The sequence below is a fragment of the Alosa sapidissima genome, chromosome 12 (genome assembly GCF_018492685.1).
Source record: "Alosa sapidissima isolate fAloSap1 chromosome 12, fAloSap1.pri, whole genome shotgun sequence".
Classification (NCBI taxonomy): Eukaryota; Metazoa; Chordata; class Actinopteri; order Clupeiformes; family Clupeidae; genus Alosa; species Alosa sapidissima.
Genome location: NC_055968.1, coordinates 28965408 through 28986437, shown reverse-complemented (window position 1 = coordinate 28986437; position 21030 = coordinate 28965408). Strand labels below are relative to the sequence as shown.

Sequence of the window (21030 nt, the reverse complement as noted above, 5' to 3'; positions counted from 1 at the left end):
TCCTCCATTAGAAAAAAACACTGACTCAGTTTATGGGAAACAGTTTCAGCTGTTTTCCTCTAAATGGTGTCATGTTAACTGGGGCATAGGTCAGTAAACTTTTCACCAAAGAATACCAGTCTGTATGCCCTAAAAATAATTGGGCCTCTCTCTCTTTTGTGGATGTTACATAACTGCTTCTAAAATTGACACATCCTCTCTGCTATTCTCTCGCACCTCTTCACGTTTTGTGTGTGTGTGTGTGTGTGTGTGTCACAAGCAGCCATTAGTTCTTAGGCATTGATCAAGGTGAGGTGAGGGGTACTTATGTGTCTGTTGTTTCACATACAGCCTCCCTGTAGGAGGGATGCCAGTTTAATCACTAACATTCCTTTGTTTGAGGCACAGGAATAACTTGTGTTGTAAGTAGCACACTACAATAAACACAACTCCCATTTAAAAGCTTAATTTTTGCGAGAACTTGACAGGAAACATTCTCATTTTCTTTAGAAAAAATAGAAAAAATATTAAATTTTACCTTGTTAGCGCTAGATTTTATTTAATATACTGTTTATCTTTTATCAGAACCACCTTTATTGTTGTTGGTGTTTATTTATGCAATAAGCAGGTTGTAGGTTCCAGTGACCTAGAACAGCTAAGGGGTGTTGTTAGGCACAATGCAATTTAGCCAATCATATGAAGTTTCAGAAAAGGAGTAGTTTTACACAAAACTATAGCTCTTTAGTAGTGAAAAGCCTGCTGCCTCACACAGCAACACAGCTACACACACACACACACACACACACACACACAATTACTCTTTCTGCTGTTAAAGAATGTGTTTGTGTTGTCTGTATGCTGCTGAGACCTTGAATTTCCCCTGGGGATCAATAAAGTATCTATCTATCTATCTATCTACACACACACACACACAGACTCGTCTTTCTTTCTTTGACAATGGCAGTACATTCCATGCAGCAGAATACTTTAACAGAATAAAAATGAAACAGATCAATTTGCCAGTGCTTGTGTACTGAATTTATTACACATCCTCTGGTGGGGAGACTGTGCCATGTAGGACTTACAGGAAGCATTACTCTGGATGGTGTACAGCTCAGAATAGTACCAGAGAAGGCACAGAACTTTGGGCAGAGGGACAGGGCATTTTATAAAATGTATAAAAAACAAAATATATCAAATTGTGAAAAACATTACTCATTTTCTATTTGAACAGAGGTGCAACAAAACATATCAGGACTGTCTGAAACAAAATATGTATGGTCTTAATCTTGCCAATCTAAAATATATTTACATTTTTTTTTTCACTTTCTTCACTATTGTCCTTCACTTCTTTTTTTCTGAATTAAAAACAAGACAGATTGGAAATGTCTTTTAAAGTTACAAATTTAACTTTGTAGGCTGATATGAAAATTGGACATTCATATTTTGAGGAAATATAGTCCATCATTACAATAGTAACCAAAATGGAACTTATCTTAAATTCATCAAAATTACAAGAGTTTAGACTCTAAGGTGCATTTAGTTCATTAGGCATTGTGTCTTATTAGCAGTGCAATGCCACAGGATGAAGGACTTTAAAAAAGTGAAAAATAAATTTGAGTGTTTATTTAATTATTGTGATTTCCTAAACATGTCTATTTTTTCTATTAACAATAGGATCAGAAAGGATAAAAAATCCTATTCATTCTCTAATGTCTTCAGTAATGTTTTACATTTAGGTTCCATTAACAATCCACAATGCCTTAGTTAACATCATCATCAAGTCTATAGCACATAATATTACCTATGTATCTGTGCTTTAGTTGTCCATTTTAATATGGCATAAAATGTAACAAAATGCTTTACACAATGAATGTCATCTTTTAACTACACTTATCATTCGTTCAAAATGAACTATTTTCCTCATATTACTTGATGCATCTTGTAATGCTATTTGTGGGAACCTCAATGTAAAGCATTACCAATGATTCCGTTGACAGCAGACACGTGTGTGAAATATTCCACTTCCAGTCCAGTGCTGGGAGGGACGCAGTAAGGGTAGAGGGGTTTTCTGGTCTGGCTCCTGGGGGTGATGGATGCTTTGGATGCTTGGTAGATTTAGCAGCTGTGTGGGAGAAAAAGTCACAAAGTGTGCGTGCGTCTTAGATGAAGCAGATGAGAATATGTGTGTGACAAATGACTTTCAACAGATTAGGTGTCTGCCCCCTTTCATGTTGTTAGTTATTTTTTACAGAAACATGATTCCATTTGCCGCCCTGATAATAAAGACTTTATTATCATAAGGACAATTTCATAGGTGCCCCTCCTGAGACTTGATCCACAGCCCGACAAAGGCAAGTTCTGTCATTCTGTCATCTTTTATGCAGCCTCTGGCTGCATGACACAGTCACACACTCCAGCTAAGTGTACTGAGTGTGTGCGTGTGTATGGCTGTGTATCTGTGTGTGTGTGTGTGTGTGTGTGTGTGTGTATGTGTGTGCGTGCGTTTTTTTGTGTGTGTGTGTCTGTGTGTGTGCGCGTGTTTTTGTTTCAAGCTTTATAGTTTCTCCTTACCAGAAATGACATATCAGAATGTTCTAATCCACACTCCTCCTGCCCCGATAGATTACTGAATAGAAAGAAAGAAAATAGGAATGAATATCAGGAAGAACAAACCACAGCAAATGGCCATCTTACATTCAGAGTGTGATGTGATCTTTCAGAAGACCATGACATAAACATTGATCACACATTATCATTGAACCAAAAGCAGTGAGTGTTTTCAATGGGTTTTAAAGGTTCTCATGTGATTATTTACATACACTGCATACATACATGCATACTGTATGTAAGTGTTTATATATATAGAGTACATACATATAATGACGGTACAGTATATTTATACCAACAAAATAATACATTGTTTGCTATTTGTTTGTTTGGTGGAAAAGGTGGAAGGTGGAAAAGACTCACTTGTTCCCACGTAATCTCCTGTGCAGGATACTGTCAGAGAAGAGAGAAATTACTTCAGTTTGAGCATTCTAGCAATTGGTTGGAGCTTTTAATGAATGCCTAATGAATGTCAAAACAAATGATTATGCAAGTACCCAAAAAACAAGCCCCTTATTGTCAAAGGTTCTTTGCACTCCTTTCTAAGAACAACCTACTAGACCCTAAGCAGTGTGGTTTCAAGATGGGTCATTCTACAGAAACTGCTCTTTTATCTGTCTGAAGCACTGGTAGTAGCTAAAGTATCTCCTCAGTCATCAGATTTCATTTTACTTGACTTATCTGCAGCCTTTGATACAGGGAACTAAGACATTCTCATTTCTACATTATCTGAGCAAGGAATTTCTGGAAAACCATGAAATTGGTCTGCATCCTACCTTATTCATTCATTCAGTATCTGTTGGCAAGGACAGATATCAGACGCTCACAAGTTCACTACAGTTGTACCTCAGGGATCAATACTTGAGCCCCTTCTGTTGTCCATTTGCACCACTTCCTCAGGTGGGATCATTCATTCCCATGGATTCGCCTAGCACTATAATGTGGGTGTTACTCAACTTTAGCTGTCTTTCCCACCAGATGACAACTATTTCTGCTCAAATTACTGCATGCCTCAGTGATATTCAAGTCTGGATGAAAGATCAACACCTTCACATCAATTTCTCCTAAACTGAACTTCTGGTATTCCAAACTAATCCAGCCATTTCCCAAAAGCAACCAGCTTGGCTCTTCTTCATTGAACTCAGCTAAAACAGCACATCACTTGGATGTCATAATTGATGATCAACTACATTTCTAGTTGGTTTATACATTCGATAGATCAGACCTTTTCTTTACACAACATGCCACACAACTTCTTCTACAGGCCATGGTTCTTTAGCAATGCATTGTTATCTTGCATTGTTATCACATTGTTATCTTGATGGTATGATCAAACTTTATGCCCCCTCTCGCCTGCCCACTGCGGTCCTCTGATGAGTGTCTGCTTAGTCTGTCTTTCATCAACACTAAGAGTTCATAGTCAAGAATGTTTTTTTTTCTGGGATTCCTTTGTGGTGGAATGATTTACTTAATGCCCTTTGTCTAGTGATATTCTTGGGCTTTCCAAAAAGACTCATCTGTTTACCTTGTATCTTACGACTTAATTCTCCTTACAATCAAAGTTTATATATGTTTATGGTTATTGTTATAATGACAATTTGCTATTGTTATTATTCTGTGAAAATGATTTAGTCTATTACTATTATAAGTATGTTTATTATGTTGTACTTTGCTTTGGACAAAAGCGTCTGCCAAGAACTATAACAATAACACTAACCAAGTATTATTACATTAATACACAGGATTAGATGTTAAAATCCCTTGTGCCAAAATCCAAGGTAAAAACACATTCAGAAGCCCCTGCTCAAGTTTAACTTTAAAAAGCACACTACCCACAAATCCGCCAACAAATGGTCACAAACACAGTACAAATGGCCCATCCAACAGCAGTATATAGTATGCGGCATGTCATTGGGGTTATCAAGTGGGCACCCTCATTCACCGATGTTTCGTTAAGTTAGGCCCACGACACCTCATGAAGGCTTAACAGTGACACCAGCGTCCTGGAGACACTCCCCTCCATGCTGCCACCATATTGCCACATTGAAATATCCAATACCCAAAATACTCTTAACCAGCCCAGGCATGGTCAAGGTTGGCTAGGTTGGTCCGTCCCGTTGATGTGGACTGAACCATAGCCATAAAAACCCTGGCCAACCAACCATCAACCTAGGCACAGCCCATCACAAACACAAAACAAATTAGCCAGTTAGCTTAGCCAGTTAGCTTAGGCCCCATCACAAACACAAAACAAATTAGCCAGTTAGCTTACGCCCCATGCTGCCACCATATTACCACAACAAACATCCAAATACCCTTAACCAACCTAGGCATGGTCTAAGTTGGCTAGGTTGGTCCGTCCTGTTGATGCGGACTGAACCATAAACCATAAAAAACCTTAACCAAGTACCATCAACCTAGGCACAGTCCATCACAAACACAAAACAAATGAGCCAGTTAGCTTACCTTAGCTTGCGCCCCAGGAAGGGTAACTTCTCCTTACCCACAACCATTCGCTTGCCCGTTCTGCTGCTAAAGATAGTTACTAACCACCTGCCTTAGACTTCGACCACAAATGCCCAATTCAGACAGCAAGCCAATAGCAGATCGGGCCACAAACCCACGTGCACCGATTTCCATAGGCCTTAATCGTGCACTCCAACCTCGCTTAGCTGCCTCCTCTGCTATTTTAGTGTATTTAGCTCTCTTCAGCTCATTGGCCACTTCCACTCTGTCTTCCCAAGGAACAGTGAGTTCAATGAAGTAAACTATCTTCTCTGAATCCGACCATAGAATTACGTCGGGTCGTAGCTTAGTACTCACTATATGTGGAGGTACCGTCTAGTGATGGGGACGAGACCGCCTATGCCGAGTCCGAGTCAAGACCGAGTCTTTGAAGGGTCGAGACCGAGTCGAGACCGAGTCCGTTGGTTTTCAAATACAGTCGAGTCCGAGTCAAGACCGAGTCTTTGAGGAAGCAAGTCCGAGTCGAGACCGAGTCCTTTAGGAGTCGAGACCGAGTCGAGACCAAGACCATAAAAACATGTCAGTTTTCATATGATTTAATATCATCCCAATTAATAATCAACAGTTAGGCCCAGGCTTGGAATTTCACCATTTTAGGGGCAAGGCCACTTGGCCTTCAGTTGGGCATATTTGGTGGGGGGCACAAAGGCCACATGTCAGGGCACCAAGGCCAAAGTTAACTATACAGTAGTAGGCTATAAAAATAATCAAAGTTGTATTTAGCCTATTCACAGCAGTAGACCTGAATCACTGTATGAAACATTACAAAAACATGAAACATGACATATTACATAGAAAATCATCTGATCATCTAATATTTAGATGTCTAGGCTATATTTAATATTTATATTTATTTTATATTTGGCCTGTTATGGAATCATGTATTGAACAATTTAAGCACAGCTCAGCTTTAAGAAACTGATGCAACCTTGATGCATGCTTAGCATTTTTTGATCATTAAGACTCCTTTCACAAACTCTTACTCAGCTGTATATCCTCTGATTTTAATATTTACCTATATCTAGGCAATATTTGTAACATTTATTTTGTATTTGGCCTGTTATGAAATCATGAAGAACGATTTAAACACATTTTGAAACCTAAAGACCAAAGTTGGAGACATGAATGTAGACCTTGCTGCAGATTACATTTTTAATTTAACCGGAATACTCTGGAACGGCTTACTGTACAGGGGACTGCTTTACACCTTTGTGTTCGGTAAGGTCTGCTGTTTATTCTGATATATGGTTTGTCGCGAACCGTTCACCACAGCAATTAGCGGCTAACATTGTTTAAAAGCTAAGAAAAAGTTCTTTCATGTGATGTGATACATGTGCCTGTGTGATGAGTAGGCTTAGCGATTGCGAGTATTTCAACTGAGAAGAATGGGTGAATTTGGACGCACTTTCTGTCTGTCTGTCATTTTCTCCACTGTGTAAAACTGAATTAGTTTGCGCTGTGATGCTAAGATTATTTTGACAGGCTATAGGCTAAATAAAATTAAACGGACGCAAAGCAGAATATTGAAAGAAGGGGGCACCAAGGCCAACAAGGGGCAAAGACGGCCGCCGTGAAATTTCATTTTGATTTTTTGATATGAACATAAAAATTTTTTTGATATGAACATAAAAAATGCGTTGGTCTCGAGGACTCGGTCTGAAATTACGAGTCCTTCTCCTCCCACTGTGGTCCGAGACCGAGTCAAGACCGAGTCTTTGAAGGAACAAGTCCGAGTCGAGTCCGAGAAAGCAGAAATCGGTCTCGAGACCGGACTCGAGTCCGAGACCGGACTCGAGTACTACATCACTGGTACCGTCATCTGCTGGCCAAGATCACACGAGGTATTATTTAAGTATTATAACAGAACAAGGCACGTAACAATCATAATACTACTTTCAAACAACAACAACAACAACAACGAAGATGCCCTCAAAAGCATTTTTCTGGGAGCGTCAAGTCATTGAATTAGACCAACACCTCCAGAAAGCTCAACTGTGTTTGGTGTCCCAGACTCACTCCCCTCAATAGAATAAAAGCCGTTGATATAGAAAGGAAAGAAGAAAAGAAAATGGAAATAGCAAAGACAAATACTGTCATCAAGCCATTTTATAAATGCTATACCTGAGTAAAGCTTGTGTGGACAGAATGAGACCTGGCTGCCGTCCATGTTAAAGGGCGCCACGACGACCGTGTAGACATCGCCACAGGTGACGTCCGAGATGTCACAGTGGCTTCCCCCAGGTGGAGTAGAGCAGGTGTAGTTGCCAGCGCTGCCATGGACATCCACGGTGTAGTTGCTGAGCGAGCCAGACGAACGCCAGTACACCCTCAGCGTGTTGTTAGCCATACTGTACAAACGCACACCTGATGGGCAACACACGCCTGTGGAGAAGAGACGAGAAGTGAAGGGAAGTGATAGGAGATGCCAATTGTAACTATACACACATGAAATGGTGTAGTGTGTATTGTGCTGTTTTTTTTTAATAAAGAATGAAATATAGACAGGGAGAGGAGTAAAGAAGGCAAGGGGAGAGAAAGAGGGAGATAGTGTGTGTGCCAGTGTGTGAGTGTGTGTGTGACGCACTTGAAGAGAATCCCTGGTAGTTGCACTCCGCCTTGCGGCCCGTGCGGCTCGTCACCTCCATGGAGACGTTGTAGCTGGTGCCGCAGGTGATGCATCCCATCAGGCAGTGCGTGTCCTGGGCGTGGCAGCGGGCATGGCCCCGGGGAGAGGTCAGGGATGTGAGGAAGGTGTGAGCTCCTCGTGCTGCTGACCAGGTCACGTTGCTCATAGCCTGGGTCACTTGATCCACTGTCAGGTTCACTGGACAACAGGGCACTGAGTGAGAGAGACAAAAGTGCAATAATAATGTGTTATAAGTCTGCTATAAGGTATGTCTGTACTGTAATATACTAGCCAGTCGAGCCTCGCCCAGAAAATTTGAGGTCGGGAAGTTGGACCAATCCAATCCACACACACACACACTCACACAGACACAAAAACACTGCAACTTCTCATTCCCCACTATACCTGTTTCTAGTGGAACGACATAGCTTGGAAGACTTGCTCCAGCACTGGTGGTAGCCATGACAGTGACATCACAGGAGGAGCCACAGGCTGGCTCTTGGACCTCACAGGATGTTCCATTTGACTCACAGGGAAATGTATCCGTATCACATACAAGACTGGCTGTGTAGTTGGCTGCACTGTTGTCAGATGTCCAGCTGACGGTCACACTTCCATCTGTCTGAGATACACTCTGGATTTCAGGCATACAAGGAGCTGAGAAGACAAACACGTACATGCATGCAGTAAACAGCAAAGTAACAAATTCCTCATATAAATATTTGTGTGTGTGTGTGTGCGCGCTTGTGTGTGTTTGTCTGTGTGCTCTACCTGTCTCATGCGCCTGTGATTGGCAGTTGCGGTTGCAACCACTGAGCTCACTACATGGAATGACCACCACGTTGTAGTGACTGTTGCAGGACAGGTCCGACAGTGCACACCGAGGAGACGTGTCATTACACACAATTAGCTCGGATTGGTCTACAGCCCGGGTCTCATACAATGTTGCCCCACGGACTGCTGACCACATGATTTCCAGTGTTTCCGTGGAGACCAGTGAGATAGACACATCCGCTGGACAGCAAGGGACTGAAAGAAGAAAACACAAACACACACACACACACACACTGAATATACTCAGACAATTTATTATACACAAGACAAAGACAAAAGTACAGTACAAGGAATGTGTGTGTGTGTGTGACTGTGTGTGTGTGGGTGTGTGTGTTCTCTTACGTGTGGTATAGTTGAGCACAGGCCCAGGAGGGCTGGACCCAGCTTGGTTGTGGGCAAACACGGTGACGATATAGCTGTATCCACATTGGCAGCTGTAATAGCATGAAGTCTCCGAAGAATTACATCTCTGCTCCGCACCATCATCGCGCTTCACAAATGTACCATAGGAGTCTGCCGTGGCAACCGCATCCCAGTCCACCGAGCAGTTCCCTGCCTCTGGCTCCGATAGCCACACAGGATTGGGTGCGCAAGGGACTGCACAGATTTAATCAATGAAGAGTCAACACTGTTCCAAAGATACTTACAGTACTGTAAATGTTTATAAAAATTAATATAATGAGGTATTGTATCATTTTTTAATACACTATATCCAATTAAGTAAACGTGTGACCGCGCACATCCCTTTTCACCGTTTCGGATGGGTGCTGGATCAGAGGAAAGAGTTCAAAAGTAAAAGAGAGTGATCCGCACACCATATAGCTCCCATGGAAGGTTTTTTTATTTTGCGTGCAACGTTTCAAGACCCTGGCTCTTCCTCAGGCAACCAACCAGGCAGGGGCTCGAAACGTTGCACGCAAAATAAAAAAACCTTCCATGGGAGCTATAAGGTGTGCGGATCACTCTCTTTTACTTTTAATACACTATATCCAGCCATATGATATAGCTTGTTTTTGTTATTAACATCAGTCTATTACTCTATTCCTATCCCATGAATTAAATCCTAAAGCATGAGTGTGTGTGTGCGTGCGTGCGTGCGTGCGTGCGTGTGTGTGTGTGTGTGTGTGTGTGTGTGTGTGTGTGAATAAAACTTCCTTACTGCTGACAAACTTGATAGGGTCGGAGGGCAGGCTGGGTCCGGCCTGGTTGCTGGCGGTGAGTGTGATGTAGTGCGTCTCCCCGCAGCTGAGGGGCGAGAGGGAGCACGAGATGGAGGAGGAGGTGCAGTTCAGGCCGCTGGAGCTTACTGCCATATGCTCGCTCGCCCCCTGAGATGCGTTCCATGAGACCAGCAGTCTCGCCTCCTCATTCCACACCACTGACAGCACAAAGTCCTGAGGCTGAGCTGGACCTGAAGACACAACACAACCCAACACACACACACGCACGCACGCACGCACACACACACACACATACACACACACACACACACAATGGATTAAGTGAACTTGAATGCTATAGGTTGGAACCTATGTAATAAAAGCATTGTGATATATTGCCCAATGGACAATATCAACAGGCTTATGTTGGTATTACTGATAATATAATTATGTATGGTCAACTTTGGATTTATTTGAAACGCATCATTAAAAAGAGACAATGTCCTTTCAAGGGTAATAAAAAATAACATTCAAGTCAAAATAGTCTGATGTGTATAAATTATTCTAAAGACCATGTAAGCTACCTTGTAAACATTTCAATGTAATGTACTTCCTGTTCAAAAGACCTTTTATATTGGGTCTTTTATATTTTTGGATGTGTTAAAAGATTCACTTGTAACTTGTTATTATTAAAGGTTGTATCAGCGACAGCGGAGATACGTCACCTCTGTTGATGTTCAAACAAAACAGAGACCTACAATAGTTCGCTACTGCCTCCCCCTCCCTCCCGTGCAATAAAAACTCTTCTAAACGCGCATCTCGTCGGTTATTGGTTGAAACACTTTATTTTGCTTTTGAGTGGGTTGCCAACCCTTGTTGGTGGCAGTTGTTTTGTGTACAGATCTCGGAGCCTAGGGTGCCTACAGAGACGTGTTTTTTTGACGGCCTGCTTATAGGACAGACAGCTAGCGGATCGTTAGGAAAGATTAGATGAATGTGATCATTTATGTTTGGGCCTTTTTTGGGCCTGAAATCGCTGATACAACCTTTAAATTAAAGCGTCTAGTATTAGTGGACAGGTAGAGATTGCAGTAGTCTCACGTGTGAGCTGGCAGACTTCGGTGCTGTCCCCAGGCCGGCCCTCAGCATCCCAGGCCAGAACCGTGGTGCAGTAGGTGCTCCCTGGCTCCAGGTCCACCAGGGTCTCGGAGCTGGAGGTGGTGTTAAGGCGCCGCAGAATGTCCGAGCCCTGCAGGATGACCGTGAGGGAGTACTGCACAGCATGCTCCATTGGCTCCCAGTCCAGCTGGATGGTGTCATTACTGGGAGAACTGGAGTTGACCTGAGGAGCTGACAGCACTGTGGGGCAGAGGTAAAGCAACTTAGATGCTATTTGTCATACTGTATGTGTGTGTGTGTGTGTGTGTGTGTGTGTTTGTGTGTGTGTGTGGTGTGTGTGTGTGTGGCAGCAAAGGTGAATGAGTGAGCTGGCTACATGGGTATTACTGAAGTATAATTCAACTCTCTTGAAAAAGACAAGCCATTTCTGTATATCTTTGCCAATGAAGATGAATTGCTAAAACTAATCTGGCCGCATTACCAAAACGCTCTTTGTGTGCATGTTTTTAGAAAATGTATCCAAATATTTATTTACCTTCCTTAAATCTGATACAGTGATTCATCCCCGGACCCTGAGTAAGATCATTGCTCAGCCCCCTGAATCTACCTGTGGTATGTTCTCCTACCTGTACTCCCACACCCACACCTCATCTTTGCCTTTGTTATTGGGAAGCCTGAATTTTTTGGCTTGAAGGCCAAGAGCTGAGTGTTAGTTACTGCCTTACTGGCAAGATACTGAATATACAATAGGCAGAGAGAGCCAACAGGGAAGTTGCACATGTGTGAAAACTCAATACCGGTCTGCTGCTCTCTAAATTGGCCTGAGGGCAGGGCAGGATATGCTATGGAGTCACTATCACCTTTTGTGCAATAAAGGTGAGCCCCATATCATAATCCAGCCTAAAGTCAGGACTGCAGAGTGATACTGTGTTTGTGTATGTGTATTACAGAGAGAGACACAGAGAGAGAGGGATAGAGAGAGATAGAGAGAGAGGCACTGGCTTTCCTTTTTCTGTGAGCGTACAAATGCGTGACGGAGAACAGTACCTGTCTTGACCACAACTGGGACTGATGGCTGACTCCGTCCACCCAAGCTGTTGACAGTGAGCACACTGACACTGTATTCGGTGTAGGGTTCGAGACCATGGATGGTATCTGGGGAGCTGGAAGCTGGTGTCTCAGAGAAGAAGGTCCCATCAGCAGCCTCAGCTCGCACAACGTAAGAGGCTGCTCCAGAGACGGCTTCAAACTCCACTGTGATGCTCTCACTCTGCTTGGATGTTGCCACCTCAATAGTGGGAACGTCAGGAGCTGTGGAGCGTGCACAGACAGATTAAGTGTCTCAAGATTACAAATATGTGAAAACATATTTGGTGCAAGGACATTTGTAAGGTTATTCAGTAATGTATACTTCATATTCTTCCTGTAGCGAAGGCTTGAGCTGTCTCACCTATTAGTCAGGGGGCCAAAACTGATATTGAAACTTTGTCGGACACTTTTTGGTACAAGCATACAACCTATCCAGTATTAACATTTAACCCCTCAACATGTGTTCTAGCCAGGTTGTCAGCTTAGAAAATGTTTTTTTCGTCCATTTTAACACTATATTCTTAAAAGTGGTAAAAGCGGATTTTTTCCCCCCCAAAGTGCTTTCATTTTCTTCCATGTTGCCTACTGTAATTTTGGGCAAATGTGCAATATAATCCCACTTATGTGCAAGCATGATCATTAGGGTGGTTGTCAAGCCGGTTTATTTTTGTGTGTGTATATGACTTTAAGCAATTTCAGGCCAATTTGTTGGTTTCCTGCTCAACACGACATGCCAACAATAGCCTAAATGTTGAATATCTCCACAACCACAAGGACCATACAGTATACATAAAAAAGGTATCAAATGAAAGCTAACACTCATAGGCTGTCTGCAGAAGTGTCAGAATGAACATGTAAGAGACAACATAACTAGAACATAACAAACATAACATAGTATCCCAAAACCTCTATCAATCAGTACCCCTATCTATGGGAATGGGTCAAGCCAAGTTTAAAGCTTGTAGGGAGAGACAGTGCAATGCTGCACAAGTTATAATTCTTTAATGTCAAGGCAGAAATGTAGAACTGTAGATGGTGGTCTATGGTGCTATTTGACTTCATTAATGTACCAGGTTATAACACAAATGACATTTAATTGACATATCACTAGTTATTAATTCCATCCTAACATAACTGCTCTCTCACGTCTTTAGGGTTAGGGGTTAGTAACTAGTTAGTAGTAATAACTAGTCTTGTTGATCCTAGCACTTACCACCTGAACTGACTCTCGATTGTTTAAAAAACAGCACTCACTGATGCACAATTCTTATTGTATTAGAGTTTTTTTTTAAATTGTCCTATAATTGTTGAGAGAATTGCTTTAAAAAGCTTAAACTGTTAACCATGTTGTTAGTCGCTTTGGTTAAAAATGCGTCAGCCAAATGTAATGTAATGTAATAACTAATAGTCGTATGGCAAAGGTATGTTTTTCCCCATCCAAGCAGTGACACTCAGGTAGGCAGCCAACAGAAGGCACCCAGGGACCATGTCCATGTGCTCAATCTGAGTCCTGGTCTGAGTCCTGGTCTGAGTTTACTGTTTTGATAATAAATACCTTCCCAATACAAAACATGCATCTTATGACATTTTGGGGATGGTCAATACTAAATTCAATCAGATTCATAGCCTACATCCTCATTTGTTGATATTGAGGCAATGATTCCATGCAAAGGCTTGGGCTTCAGGGCCCCATGACCCCTTGGGCCCCTGGGCCTGGTAGGCCCGTGCAGTAATCCATCCCTGCCTACTGCGTTGTGTGCATCATATCGGTGTGCGGGTGGGTTATATGGTGAGGCCCATCGGGGGCTAGATGGAACCTTATTGTATTGGGTGGGTATTAATACGCAGTAGCCTATTTGTACCAACAGCAGTAGGTCTACGTGTTGTAATTGTTTGGGACTGTGTGTGCTTCGATTGCCTTCTAGACCTCACAGTTAACGTAGGCTTTAGTCAACAATCTAGGAGGTAGTGGAAACCGGTCATTACAACAGAGCCCGAGTAGCCTATGTAGCCTAGTGGAATTTCCCCATTATGGGTCTCCATAGCTGGCGGTTGACACCACAGGTGACCCTGCTACAAAGAGTAGAAGTCCGCTATAAACCATCCTGACCAAAGGCTTTAATTAGCTGCCTACGGTTATCATCACATTACCAATATGACCTGTAATGTTACAGACAGCTGTAGGCCTAGTCCATGCCAAGGTAACACGAAGTTGCCACCACAGCACAGCGAGCGGTGAGAAAATGTCGGGAATGACTAAATGTGAGCACGAAATTTCGAGAGCTCAATTTAGGCCTACAACGGGGTCACGTTTTATTAATTCGAGGGCTCAATTAAAGGAAAACGTGCTCACGTTTTATTAATTCGAGGGCTCAATTAAAGGAAAACGTGCTCACAAATTATCACGACCAGAAAAATATCACTTAAAGTGAGCTCTCCCGTACATTGAACATTATAACAAGTGGGTTCACAATGTGTGGGGCTGTGCTAAACCTGACCATAAGGCTACTTTTGCCAGAGTTCAACGTAAAAATGCATTGAGACAAGGTAGCATCCCATCAGGGTTATCTCAGCATAGTATACTAGTCTATAATATACAAACCATAACTCATAAAAAAAACGCTTAATTAACTAAGTGCCTGCTGATCAGATAGGCTATGCCTATAGACCCCTCTTGAAAAACCCAAAGTGCCAGTCAGATATACTTTGAGTCTCACATTTTTAAAGTCTCAATGTGTCCATTAGTTTACACAGAATTCACTAGAAGTCATTATTTAAGGGGTTATTTTTCAAAATGTTCTGCCTGGGGTGCATGCCCCCAGACCCCCCTAGCCTTCCTGTGTGTGACACTGGGCTAAGCCCCCAATGTTTCAAATGTCTGGCTCCGCCCCTGCTTGCCTAAAAGGACTTTGGTTCCATTTGTTCCTGCTGCTCATTGTCAAAACTCAAAAACCGAAAGAGGAGGGCACCAGACTAGGCCTACTTCAGTTGTTAGCCTACATTCAGAACCAAGAAACTGACATCTGGAGTTTTTCTCAGGTGTGTGTGCTCCTCGTAAGACAGAAAGAAAAACTGAATAGGCTATCCCTCCTGCATGTGGGCTTTAGCGGGCGGGAGCGGGACATCATGTTACAGATGCGGGCGGGAGCGGGACTAAAAATGACACATTAATGCAGGAGCGGGACTAAAAATGACACATTAATGCGGGAGCGGGCGGGAGCGGGACAGAATATTGCGGGATCAGGACTGAAAAATCAGTCCCGCGCAGACCTCTACTTGGCAGTTCCTGCTTTCATCCAAATGCTCAGCAGGTTGCAAACACAAGATGCAACAACAGTACATCTGTGTCACTGCACTGAATGATGAGCCTCTCATACCCTTTGGTTGTGGCATCATGAGGTTGTGCCTTCATCTTCAACTTGTGCAGTATTGCATTGTCTCTCCCCACAAGCTTTAAACTGGGCTTGACTCATTCCCATATATACTGTAGGGGCACTCATTGAAAGAGGTTTTGGGATACTATGTTATGTTTCCAAGCTGATATTCACTTTGAAAACTGGTTCTCTTTAGGCGGAGATTGTTTTTTTCATGTTCTAGTTCCAAACATGTCCATTCTGACACTTCTACAGACAGCCCATGAGTGTTAGCTTTCATTTGATACCTTTTTTTATGCATATGGTCCTTGTGGTTGTGGAGATATTCAACATTTATTGTTGGCACGTCGTGTTGAGCAGGAAACCAAAAAATTGGCCTGAAATTGCTTGTACAAGTCACACAAAAAAAAATTCAGGCTGACAACCACCCTAATATCTTACCTATGGGTGTCTTCTACCTAAACAAATAGGGGGACAGCTTGTACCAAAACATGTCCGCAAAAGTCTTAACGGAAGCCCTTTTCAGAATTGGCCCCCTGACTATATTGTACTTAAGATGGACTCAACATGTCCATTGTATCAGGAATGACCTACCTGTGATCGACTCCACCTCTCCTTGACTTAACACATTCAGGTCGGCATCCATCGCCTCCACCCTCACTGTGTACAGGGTGATGGGGAGCAATCCGTTGACAGAGCCCATGACCGTGTTCTCACTGAACTGTACAAAGGTGGAGGGTCCAGCTGTGTTCTTGGGGGTAGCCGTGACCTTGTAGGAGCTGGCACCATCGTGTCGACTCCAGCGGACAATAATGCTCTTTGTTGTTACGAAGTACACACTAATAGAAAGTGCACTACCTATGAGAGACAGTGAGAGTACCATAGTGAGCAAACGAGAGACAGATCGACAGACAGATCGACAGATCAATATGTTGATGGGGTTTGTTGAAAGTAACAATATGGTCTGATTGGGTGTATATTTTGAATAGCAAATAGGAAGAGAATCCATCACAGCATACGGCTTCAATTTACCTTGGACTCCATACTGTGAATAGAGTACAGAAAAGTTGCAAATGAGATGTATGCCATGTTACTTCTACACGATTCATGAATGCATGACTCTAATGCAATTGAAGAAATATAAAATTTTATGCAATGCAAAACTAGTCGCATCACTAATGTACTGACAGTAGTGGCTAATCCAAATGGTCTTAAAAAATAAAAGCACAATACAATTTTCTAATATAGCTTACCTGTGACACACAACTGCATAAGACAAATACAACAAGCCACTTCAAATTTGTCAAAGCCATTTTCTGGCTGTTAATTCCAGGTTTGGAGTGGTATCTCTTGACTCCCGATTTCCTGAACTTCATATGATTTGATGCCTGAAATACCTAGGCCTGTGCAACTCCACCCACAAACTTCTTTCAGCCTATTACAAATAGCAGGGGTGGGCTTACCTACAGCAGGTGAGAATGAGAAAATAAGTAGGCCTAATGGTAAATGTCAAAGTTTGTTTTAAAAAATGTATTTCTACAGGATTTGCTTATATTGGGTAGACTATGTAATTTAACTTAAAATGTAGGCCTACATAATTTTCTTAAGCTGTGAAGCATAGTTCAACCACTAGTTATGTTTACAAATAGGCAACTGGTGATTGACAAACAAAGACATTTTGCGCAATTTAGAACAGTTATATAGACCTAATCAAAGAATATGAGTGTAATGAGTCGTGTAGGCCTACGCTACGCCACGATAGGCATACACACCCTTCGGCTTCTGTGTTGATATTTCCACATGATGACGTAATACTGGAGACGTTCAGTCCATAGTAGTAGACAAGATGGCAACTGGACCAGAGCACGGGCTGAAATGGATTGTATGGCAAAGTAAGTTCTGGCACTATACATTTCGTCAGTCGCGTTTAAAAGTATTTTGAAGCTTTGTCAACTTGCTTGAAACGCTTCCCACTCTGCCCCGTGCTGTCTTGGCTCAGCATTATGAAGTTCTGTTGAACTGTTGCACGAGCATTTTCCCATTTCCCGATACGGAAGTTTGTGAAGTTATCCTGTTTTGCCTTTTTCTGAAACAAAGTTCTGTATGTCTGTGTATGTGTAAGGCCTCCATGAAATTGAGTCCAACGTAACGATGGATCTCTCAATTTGCCTGGATGAACTGTAACGTTAGTGAAACTTCGCGCAGATGTATGCTATTGCTACCTAGCAAGTTGAATTTGTCCAGCTAAAAGTTAGCTTGCCAGTGTCATCCTTATTGATATGTTTACTTGCTAGCTAGCTAGCTAACTCTACTATCTGGCTAAAACGTTAGCTAGTTACGCCTTTAACACTAAGTAAAAGTTTACCGAAGCAAAATACTTTGTATTTGGTGGCTGATATTCATGATATTTGAACATGCGCAATGATTGATCAACGTTAAACCAAATATGAATTTCCCCTGTGTGTGCCTTTGGAAGGTCTGACGTTATTTCGAACTCAGATGTCAATAAGCCATATCATAAGTCAGATCATAATTTGCTAACTGTTTTGCTGAAGTATTAATTTATTATTAAACAAAAGGTCTCTCTTATCAACTTGTATGACTTATGTTGGAAGTTATGAGGGGTTTTGACAGGTTGTCTTTAGTGTGCACGATTGACGAGTAATAGCGCTATGCTACTGACTTAACTCTTACATTCTCATTGTCGACTTTTATGTGCGTTACTGACCATAGAAAGCGACATTTGTTTTATCGACAAAATTTCATAAATTTTAAACGACATGATTTATTATCATTACTTTATAGGAATAAAGAACAGTATCCTTGAGGACTGTAAGAAGCCGGGAATATGGAAGGTGAGCGATCATGACCGATCGTATAGGTTGTTGGCACTAATGTCAAATATCTACCTGTCTATCATCACTTAGGATACTAACTCAGTTTGTTTTAACCCTCCCACACAACAGAAATCTATTGTCCCACCAGATCTTGTCCATGTCCAGATCTTAACCATGTCCATTGAAAGTAATATCTGTAGACCAATCTTCCCATAGGTTGACCTTGTTGATAGTGCATGTTCATTGTAATGTACAGGCCCATTTTTAACATCTGCTTCCTCTGACAATTCACCTGTGTGTGACAGAAATATTAACCCCTTTGTTCCCTTAGATTCTGATGCTGGACCAGTTTACTACGCAGCTGCTATCCTCCTGCTGCAAGATGTCAGATCTGATGTGCGAGGGCATTACCAGTAAGCAGCAACGCTTCAGCAACATATAGCCTACCTCAACACATGAGCACACATGCTACATATTAGACACATGTATGTCTCAAACAACAAAGTAATCACTAAAGTTACAGCACCGATGTGAAATTGAGCTTGGATTTGTGGTTTACATATTGAGACTTTTAGAAGGAAAAAGAAGAACTGTCAATTTGCAGAACCGTGTGTTTGGGTTTTCCCCCAAAAAAGGTGCCTGAATGTTTGAAATAGATAGATGTGAAAGTGGAGCCCCCAGAACAGAAATTGCCCACAACTTATGAAAGATCACTCCATGGTGTCTGAACGCATCAATATGTTGATGGGGTTTGTTGAAAGTAACAATATGGTCTGATTGGGTGTATATTTTGAATAGCAAATAGGAAGAGAATGGATCATAGCATACGGCTTCAATTTACCTTGGACTCCATACTGTGAATAGAGTACAGAAAAGTTGCAAATGAGATGTATGCCATGTTACTTCTACACGATTCATGAATGCATGACATTTTATGCAATGCAAAACTAGTTGCATCACTAATGTACTGACAGTAGTGGCTAATCCAAATGGTCTTAAAAAATAAAAGCATGTTTGAGACGCATGGGAGTAGATCTACCAATGGTCATAAGATGTAGACTAATGCTATCTGCATGCAGATATCTGTATTCTAGCTTTATTTATGCAAAAACCTGGCTGCTGACCATACTGCCCTGATAGTGGTTATTGCCAATAGCTGTGTTTGTTATTTGGTAAATTATTATCTCACTGGCCTAGAAGGCTCTGGCTGTCTCTTTGTGTAAAATGTCCTCATGATTCCTACCAAACACAGTGCACAGTCATCACCTGCCCCACAAGCAAATGTCATCAGCAATTTCACACACTGCTGTTACTATAATTGTGCATGGACTCTCATTTCTGCCCGCATTGGATACACAAGCTTTTAATTATACCTAACAAAAAAAATAAACACAACATTTTGTTTTACCAGTTGTGGAGGACCTCTTCAAAGTCAGAGAGCCAGTTCCAGACATGAAGGCCATCTATTTCATAACACCGACTGCAAAGGTATCACCGTTCATCACCTGAGACTATGTACAAAGATTGATTTTAAGCTTTCAAAACTCCTCTCCGTAGTGGTAACTTGAGAGGTTTCCAATAATCTATTGGTTTATAAAAAAAAAAAAAAATGGTTGATGATCATAGTGATGTATGTGTTTTGTATTCTACATATGATTGAGTATTTCTCTTTCAGAGTGTGGAGGCTTTCATCAAAGACTTCAAACCCAAGCCCAAATACAAGGCAGCATATGTGTACTTCACTGACTGTAAGTGGGCCAGAGCAGGGAGGGTCACAGATGATTATCTCTACATAGATGTAGCCCAGGACTTGTGTGTGCATGCTTTGAAAGAATGGGTGAATGAGCATGGGAAACAAGAAAACAGGAAACAAAAGAACAGAGGTTCTACAAGATTTCCAAGATATTGTTAACTGCTGACAGTTGTGATTCACAATTGAGTTAAAAATAAGTTAAATTGACATTTATTCCTCATGCCCAGCCTATCCTACAATGTTTCTGTGGACCAAATAATGGTTGAAAATAACCAACACGGCTTTCTCTCTTAGATTGTCCCGATGACCTCTTCAGCAAAATAAAAACGGACTGTCCCAGGTACATACGCGTCTGCAAGGAAATAAATATCTCTTTCCTGCCCCAGGAGTCCCAAGTAAGAGCTACTTCTTCCTGATTGAGTGTGTGAGCGCGTGTGAGTATGCACGCGCGTGTGTGTGTGCATGCATGTGTGTGTGCATATACTCTAGTGCTGAGAGCGAGAGGAGGATATTGGGATGAATGACCTGAGGTTTTCTCGGAAACAGGATGAGCTGCCCGGTCCTTTGTGAGGTTTTTAGTGGTGTGCTTTGCTGTTTCGCTGTTTCTCTCACAAAAGGAAAGGGGTTTCTTTTCCTTTGTGTGGAATGCCTCTGGCTCATGCTTAAAAAGAAACATCTTTTGTGTGGTTTTCTGAGCAGTTTCCTTCTAAATTTATGGCACCTTGGACAAAAACAAATTGTCACAGGAACACTTCATAGACAACAAGAGGATAAAACTAGACCAGTTTGTGGCTAGATAGATGGATAGATAGTGATGATAAATGGGTGGTATTGTGCAGGCTAAAGAAAAAACAGAGGGTCAGCATCTAAACACAGGATTGTCATGGCTTATTATGACCGCTGCGCAGCGAAGCATTTAGATTTTATTTTCTGTGTCAACGATTCCCAGGACACTGAAAGACTGGGGTGTACGAAACTTGGTACATGTAGCCCCACAAGGATGACACAGAACCATTGTTTTTCGTTTTGATCCGTTGCGTTTAATGTATAGCGCCACCTAGTTAAAAATGAAGAAACTTGTTAGCATCATATCTGAATCACTCGAAGGGTCGGACACTCACAA

At 41.9% G+C, this 21030-nt stretch overlaps 2 protein-coding genes across 2 annotated transcripts in view; one reads left to right on the top strand and one right to left on the bottom strand.

The window, feature by feature from the left end:
• Positions 1-1961: 1961 nt before the first annotated feature.
• On the bottom strand, positions 1962-17210 carry LOC121677564 (fibronectin type III domain-containing protein 7-like). Its single transcript, XM_042056354.1, has 15 exons — positions 17090-17210; positions 16571-16780; positions 16350-16362; positions 15912-16175; positions 11902-12165; positions 10837-11094; positions 9735-9986; positions 8918-9172; positions 8513-8770; positions 8147-8398; positions 7700-7954; positions 7237-7497; positions 2953-2982; positions 2554-2608; positions 1962-2104 (listed from the first exon to the last, which is right to left on the bottom strand). Exons 2-14 carry the CDS (start codon positions 16691-16693, stop codon positions 2577-2579), a joined length of 2517 nt encoding a protein of 838 aa, XP_041912288.1. The 5' UTR covers positions 16694-16780; positions 17090-17210; the 3' UTR covers positions 1962-2104; positions 2554-2576.
• stxbp3 (syntaxin binding protein 3) overlaps positions 17132-21030 on the top strand; it is an 18551-nt gene continuing 14652 nt past the window's right edge. The window contains exons 1-6 of the mRNA XM_042056357.1: positions 17132-17209; positions 18123-18172; positions 18486-18567; positions 19566-19642; positions 19830-19902; positions 20202-20302. Of these exons, the coding sequence (XP_041912291.1) occupies positions 17164-17209; positions 18123-18172; positions 18486-18567; positions 19566-19642; positions 19830-19902; positions 20202-20302 (429 nt within the window). The 5' untranslated portion in view covers positions 17132-17163. The remainder of the gene's footprint in view (positions 17210-18122; positions 18173-18485; positions 18568-19565; positions 19643-19829; positions 19903-20201; positions 20303-21030) is intronic.

What these genes read in the sequence shown, in the direction of transcription:
- LOC121677564 (XM_042056354.1), bottom strand. Translation starts at nt 16,693, where the DNA reads ATGAAGTTCAGGAAATCGGGAGTCAAGAGATACCACTCCAAACCTGGA. An exon ending in CGAAGTCTGCCAGCTCACAC is followed by an intron (nt 9,987 to 10,836) that starts GTGAGACTACTG and finishes TTGTGTCTTCAG; the next exon opens with GTCCAGCTCAGCCTCAGGAC. An exon ending in TGTCGTTCCACTAGAAACAG is followed by an intron (nt 7,955 to 8,146) that starts GTATAGTGGGGA and finishes TCTCTCACTCAG; the next exon opens with TGCCCTGTTGTCCAGTGAAC.